Source organism: Liolophura sinensis, chromosome 9 (assembly GCF_032854445.1).
Source record: "Liolophura sinensis isolate JHLJ2023 chromosome 9, CUHK_Ljap_v2, whole genome shotgun sequence".
Classification (NCBI taxonomy): Eukaryota; Metazoa; Mollusca; class Polyplacophora; order Chitonida; family Chitonidae; genus Liolophura; species Liolophura sinensis.
The window spans coordinates 12,535,879-12,543,179 of record NC_088303.1 but is presented as its reverse complement, the minus strand read 5'-3'; the positions used below and the strand labels follow the sequence as shown (position 1 = coordinate 12,543,179).

The 7,301-nt window shown below is 37.6% G+C and overlaps 1 protein-coding gene across 1 annotated transcript; it reads right to left on the bottom strand.

Annotated features, from left to right (window-relative positions):
- Nucleotides 1-31: 31 nt before the first annotated feature.
- LOC135475277 (uncharacterized) lies at nucleotides 32-4,117 on the bottom strand. The gene is made up of 6 exons (XM_064755113.1): nucleotides 4,088-4,117; nucleotides 2,916-3,116; nucleotides 1,299-1,345; nucleotides 956-992; nucleotides 532-572; nucleotides 32-157 (listed from the first exon to the last, which is right to left on the bottom strand). Exons 2-6 carry the CDS (start codon nucleotides 3,100-3,102, stop codon nucleotides 32-34), a joined length of 438 nt encoding a protein of 145 aa, XP_064611183.1. The 5' UTR covers nucleotides 3,103-3,116; nucleotides 4,088-4,117.
- Nucleotides 4,118-7,301: the final 3,184 nt, after the last annotated feature.

The window sequence follows — 7,301 nt, the reverse complement described above, 5'->3', positions numbered from 1 at the left end:
TCACTTTCCTGTTTCACATTTACTTCATCGATCACCCTTTAACTTCCTGATCTTCACTGTTCATTGGTTGGTTGTTTTCAATGATGGCATTGGGTAGTTTTTTGTCGTTCTCTGTCTGTTGATCAGACAACACCACAGATGAAATTATATTTCCGTCCTGAAGACAAAATAACCACAACATTTCACAAAGTAGAAGGTTTTGATGTACTGAAATGGGGCCATCTGCAGTCAGGCACTTGAAACAAAGTTAAAAGGTTTTTACTGTTGTTTTTAGGTTTGGCACAAGCAAACATTTTTCGTTCGATTGAGCCATACAAGTATATACAGTTTATGCCTTATGTATCTTATTAATATGATCTTGGGTACTCAATAACAATACATTCACAGGACGTAAGAAGTTTCATGGGAGGAGGAAACAGTGACTTTACCATACGTGACATAAACATAACGATGAACCCACTTTGTTCCCATAATTTGCAATAAAAATAAAGACAAGCAACTTAGATGCTTAGATGGAACTTAAAACTTTACCTTCTCAGCGACATTTTCTTTCTTCATGTCTTCCACATTTTCTGGAAATTTTAGAACAAAATTCCTTGAGTTCTATAAAATGACACATAGAATTATACAAATGAAATCAACAAATATGATTTATTCGCTGAGCTCAAGTTTAAAAGTAAATATTATTTAGATGATCCATTCTTTTTCTTACAATGAAGAATATTTTACTTTTTTATCACTGTGGTCAGGTTTAAGGGTAAAAAAGACCTAATGCATCCAGTACAACTGATAACATACATGAACATGCAAGAAGATACCAACCAAATCTTTGTGTACTAAAAGCAACTACTGTATACACCTAAACAATCCAGAGATCTTTTTCATAAGTAAGGAAATATTGGAGAAGACTTAAACCACCAGACACAGAGGTGCAAAATAAAGCGAAGTTTAATACCTTCCTCTTCTGTCTTGACAATCTCAGAATCTTCCTTCTGCATAAAGAAATTATGTTTAAATTCCAGTACAATGTTCGCTCCACTAATAACTTCAGGGCAGTCACATATTAGCTAAACTACTAATGTAATACTTGAGTAACATAACAAAATAGATCACACAATACTTCACAACACCCAAACCATGAATTTTCAAATAAGTTTTCTCTACACAAAAAAAATATCACACCTGAACAGTCAAACTGAGATCCACCATACATGGCTTGTTCCCGTGTGCTCAAAGCAATGCGTTTTCTTTGGATCAACATTTATTGCACCATTTTACAAACCTCATAAACGTCATACCTGTAGATGTTTGATAGATGATTCTGAACAGAGGACCTTTGCTGCATCTGAAACAAAGGAGAAAAGTCTGGTATACCTGCTCTTGTTGTCTTTGTCAAACGTACTCTTCTAAACAATCTAAAAATAGAAAAAAATTCAACTGAATTTGTCAAAAAATCAAATCTTTTTTATTAAGTCTGTACTTTAATAGTGCTCTGAATCTTTGGCTACCATAGTCGCTAACAGCAGGATGAAGAGAGAAGCAAAAACATAAAACTTCCACGTCTTTGTGTGTTTCATATAGCAGCCGTGTTTACATGAAATTAGGAACAGATGTCGTGTTTGTTTACACATGCGCAGTACCCGGTGTATTGCATGGTAACACGTCTTGTGCGTACATGCTTCTGTTGAGTGCAAATGTTTCACGTTATGTGGAACCAGCTATTACAACCAAATCCTTGCCAAAAATTAGCTTTTCTACCAAAAATACCATGTGGTATTTGTCATAAAGTCAACTGGCGTTTGTAATCTCTTTTTTAGCAGCCTTTAATGCGTTACAGTGCATGAACTTTACCGTAACAAAATCGTGTAAGTTGGTGAAGAGTTACTCCCATTGTGATGGCAAGTTGATTTGTGCTTGCGATTTTTAGATAACAATTACTGCTAACAACATTTACGTAGTATAAAAACAATTTAATTCAGAAGACTCAGTATATCAACTCCAAAGATTGTGTTTAATTTATTTTGTCTTTTTATTGAAGGCCTATGGGACCTAGGAATGATAAAACACAACACAAATCAATGGCTATTAATTTTTTTATGGTCTCTGATTTATTTGCAAACAATAAACTGTAAAGGCTCGAGCAATTCACCACCAAAGCCTTTAAAAGGGCAAGAAACCCATTAACCTATTTGTAGTCTATGGATTATTTTGACTTGCATAATTAAATAGTATAAAGGTATTCCCATGGTTTCAAGTAATTATTGCAATGTAAAACTCCAATCAATTAATCAGACTAGAGCAACATCCTTACTATATGGCGTGGATGTCAGTAATATATTCCTTTCATAATACGTGAAAAGAAACAGCTTAAAAAGGCCTAAAATGCATTTCAGAGCATCAAGAAAATCCAGCAGCTGGGGGCTGCGCAGGCACCCAAACCCCCAGCTATTTTTGCTCACTTTGCCCGGCAACAAATTCTCCAAAAAATAAAAAAGGACAATAATTTCTGAATCCAACCCTGCACAAAGCAACATAGTTTAATGTTATCATAGTAAGAATTTAAATTCAATGAAGCAAGCAGGACATAAATGGGTTATGTATAAAATAACAGGAAACAAAAATCAGCAGCAGCAGGTTTTGAACTTATTAATGCTGGAATTCAACAAGGCCCAAACACCTTTCTCTTTACTTATGTTTGAAATGCTGCATTTTAAGCTGTAACATGCCACTCTATAAAACAGTTGCATGACAGTCAGATTTTTTGACATCCTATCTCTTAACAAGCTTTTCACTTAACAAGGGGCTTGTCTGTAAAATGACATGTCTGGCAGAACTTTGTAGTCATTGTGAATTTGTGTTTATTTATAACCATCACATGATCCAACATAAAACAGAGAAACTGTTACACCTTGTACCTGTGTTTTGAACATCTTCAGTCTTGACCTCAAAAGGTGCTTTCCTTGGCCGACCTCTCTTGCTTGCAGGTTTGGGATTATTTGTCTTAAGTTTGCAATCTCTCTGGCTGTGGGCAGTTTCCACTGGCTCCTCAGCCGTCTCCAAGGCCTGAGCTGGGGAAAAACTTCGGGTGGATCGTCTTTTCATCTTGACGCTCCAAGCTAAAGTGTACCAAGATAAAATTGTAGAAAGAAATACTGATCACACTGATTCATGTCATTTGTGTAAGATTACTTCTACTATTCGACACATCTGAGAGCAAGGCATTTGCTGTTTTACTACAGGCTACAAACCTACAGGCTACTGTATCAATAACACATACTTATGCAAAAACGCTTCATTTCCACAATTTGTGCAGATTGCAGAAATTGCTATAATTACCACTACCAAGTATACTTCTCAGAATATCTTGCATTTCGTTATTCATTTCCCCACCACAGTTCCATCTTATTCCTCCCTTGAAGTTCATTTGACTTCGGTTACCTATTAGAGTAGTCAACTGCTAGTCAGATATCCAATACAGCCCCTATGATTTATTTATTTATTTGATTGGTGTTTTACGCCGTACTCAAGAATATTTCACTTATACGACGGCGGCCAGCATGATTTGCTACCAAATGATTTACCTTTCTCTCGCCCCGAAAAAACTCCAACTCCTTTTATTATACTGGCCTAGACTCTAACGACGTTAACTAGAATAAGGAAAGCAGCTGGAAGTCTTTTGGGGCTAACCTTTCTCTTACCGTTTTGGGTTTGGAACATCCAAACATTTCACTAAGATGAAGAAATAAATAAAAGGGTCATAATGAAGTGGCAATAGCCTAGTAATAATAAATAAATACATAAATGAATCCCAACGTTCTTTTTCTCGTCTCGTGCAATCTTAAAGTGTAACGTCTGAGCTAACCTAACTACCTAGTTCTACTACATGTATTATAGTATCACAGTGCCCATCGGGTTACGAAACCGTCAGTCCATTCCGCCTGCTGTTGATCATGCAATACTTTGAGCACAGAACAAGGTGTCATCACACACAACACGAAAGGTCACAGAAATAATCTTATTTCAAGCTTGAAATAGTTCAATGAAAATTATCATCAGTTATATTTGTACGTCTCTAAATTTAACTTACTCCACGGTCCGATTTTCTCCACCACTCGCTCATTCCCGCCAAATGCAGGTGGCGCTACTTATGCGGTTTATCTCCCCTTGCCGACCCGATGCAGGCAAGGGGAGTTGTTTTTTTAATAGGTCTATCCCAAAAGAAAATGCAAAAAAAAACAACAAGTAACTAACAGACAATTATAATTGTTAAAGAAGGCGTTTTTTCCTGTGTTGAGTTAACTTTAATTCTGAATTTTCTGCCGTTGGCATTAGTTTTTTCGATGAGAACGGCAAGCGCATGCACACACCTTTGACATCTAGTCGGCAGTTCAAATCAGGTTTTGAAAACATGGATGCTTTTACTGTGTAGGCATACTGATAGGGTCGAATCTAGTGGTGGCTAATCCGTGGCTACGGTGTTAAGTCAGAGGCGGTCGGTGATGTTCTCTGGGATCTGTCCAGTTTCCTTCACCCATAACATGGCTGATCTCTGACAGCTGTCGTGTTAGTAAATTAGTACGATTTATAGGCCTAAGCAGTTTAATAAATAAAAAGGGGACGTCTTTGTCTATTTTAAACTAATACATACCTGGCCGGTATTTTGTTACTATGAGATTGCAATATACGGTGGTATAACTTGCTTATCATTCGTGGCTGAGTGACCGGTTACTAGCGTACTAGCGCAGAACAACTAAACTGGAGGCCCCTCAGGCACCAGTGCGGTCGGTGTACACGGGTTCAAGTCCAGCTCATGGTAGCTTCCTCTCCGATCTTATGTGGGAAGATCTACATATTAGTATTGCATGGGGTAAAGTATATTAGGAAGACATCGTTACGGAAATCTAACGAGACACGAACATGCAGAATAATTCATCACGGTGACGAGTATAACGATCGAGTGATGTATGCGGCATGTAGGCCTACATTATAGTATATACCTAAAAGTGTATAAAATCTTCAAAGTGCCAGCGAGAAAAATGTTTCTGAATTATATATTCACCAAAATTACAATAGATGATCATCATTCATTATGGAAATTCTTCAAATATCTGATATGTTTTGTATTTGGCACAACTCAAATGCCAATATTTTGCATGAATGTTGTTTTACGCCACACTCCACTTTGTGACAAAACTGAAACAAAAAGTCTGAAATTTCTCACAAAGGTCTGAAATATAGCACATTATGTAGTTTTGGCACTCTTAGAAAAATCTGAGGTTAATTTTATCAGAAAAGTCTGAAATTTTAAAGAAAAACCGCATGAGTTAAGATTTTGATGCTTGCTATTGCATACAATGACGGTCTGTTATAAAGGTGAAGGAAAGCTGGTGTGCTCGGAGTATAATCCATTGGGAAGTTATATACTGATAAACCTGGATTTATATATTATTTGATTGGTACCTTACGCCGTACTCAAGAATATTTTATTTATACGACGGCGGCGATGCAGCAGTATGGTGGGACGAAATGGGACAAAGCACGGAGGAAACCCACAACCATCCGCAGGCCGCTGCAAGATCGATTGGAGTGAGACAGTTTAAAGTGGCCATCATCAAACGTAAGACTGCATGTCAAACAAACGTCAACGAACCATGAATCCATCTGGGGAATCTAGGAATTATCTGTCCAATGCCGGGGACGAACCCGCACCTGCATGTTCCAGCGGTTGGAATCACACACCTTATAGGACTGAACAATGAAGACCTACATAGTTAAAACCGCCGAAACAGCTCACAGTAATATAATTTTCTCTCAAAGCCTCCAGATGAGAATGGCACGCATGTGCTAACTCCGAGCAGAGATCGCGCATGCAGTTTTTGATCTGTGCAATGTCTAAACATATGAGCTCAAGCTGAATCGTTGGATCAAGTGTTCCAGACTCAGGAATTTCTTTGTGGTTTTCAAGGATTTTTAATTTTCCCGATCTAGAAATCTCGTTTCGAAAACAAATGTTGTCTGTGTGCGCTGAGCTTTAGCAACCACCCGAATATCCTTTCAATTGTAGAACGTTTTGTATCTATAAGTAGATATAAAATGTTATCTACTATATGTATACTTGTCGTTTTAACATATACTTAGTTCCACTTCACCAGTTTCTGTTTTAAAGACTAGCTTTCTATATCTCGCTTTTCACCTTGTATACATTTGAAGTCTCTGTCTAAATTTCCGTTTTGTCCCTTCTAAGTGTTTCTTTCTAAATCTCAATATTCAATTATTGTTCCTTAGATGAATCTAAATCTCGCTGTTCACTTATAGTGCCCCTTTCAAGCCTCTTTTTCTAAATCTCACTTTTCACTTCAAGTCAGTCCAGTCTCACTTACTTAATGTGACTTTTTACTTCATGTTCCTTCCAAGTTTCTTTCCAAATCTGGCTTTCAGTTATTATCCTTCCAAGCCTGTCTTTCTAAATCTCAACTCCCACTTAGTGCCGCTTCATTGTCCGGTTTCTAAATCTCAATCTGACAAGCACACAGTTATCAGGCGTATACATGTATATCACATGAGATATATATACCAAGCATGAGTTATCTCCCGTTCTCCACGCATTCGGTTACATGCAGGTAACACTGATGTGTCGATATTGACGTGTGTGTCACATGACAAACATCGTGATTTTGCCGCGTGCAGTATAAATACCAGTGTATATAGTACCCTATTTTAAATGAAGCTCTGTTCAAGTCTGGATGTCGTAAAAAATGACATAAGCAAGGGTTCGACGCTGTGAGCTGAATTCATAGAACTGAGCTATACGGTATTAAACAGACTCACTATACACAATACAGGTGAGTTAAAGTTATATCTTTAACTTTAACTGTAGGCCTAGTATTCATGTATTCTTGAGGGGCGGAGTCCTGTGGGGTGAACCTTCCTATACCTAACCCTATATAAAGCTCAGATAAGGTTTCGCCACGAGCTGCATAACCAGCCGGTCCAATTTTGTTTAAGGAATGGTAGGCCTAACGTTTCCGTCTATCAATCATGCGTACTTACAGTTTTAACTGTTGGTGAACGATGGTTAAATGAAATACCACGACCCCGATATAAGTACCCATTCCGGTAATTCATGTTGTGAAGATATTCACGTTGCGATACATCCAAACACAAGCCTTGTTTTGCCCTTAAACTATCAGAGTGTGTACGAGATCATACCGTAATATTGACTGTACGCCATAGATCCAAATACGTGTATACAGGTTTGTGTTTTGCTGTCGAAGAGTTAAAAAGATATTCTCTTTAAACTT

Excerpts from the sequence above, each read along its gene's own strand:
- LOC135475277 (XM_064755113.1), bottom strand. The coding sequence starts at position 3,102 with ATGAAAAGACGATCCACCCGAAGTTTTTCCCCAGCTCAGGCCTTGGAG. Across the intron at positions 1,346-2,915 it reads TGAAGATGTTCAAAACACAG|ATGCAGCAAAGGTCCTCTGT; the intron begins GTACAAGGTGTA and ends CCTTTGTTTCAG. Across the intron at positions 158-531 it reads AAGAAAATGTCGCTGAGAAG|GACGGAAATATAATTTCATC; the intron begins GTAAAGTTTTAA and ends TTTTGTCTTCAG.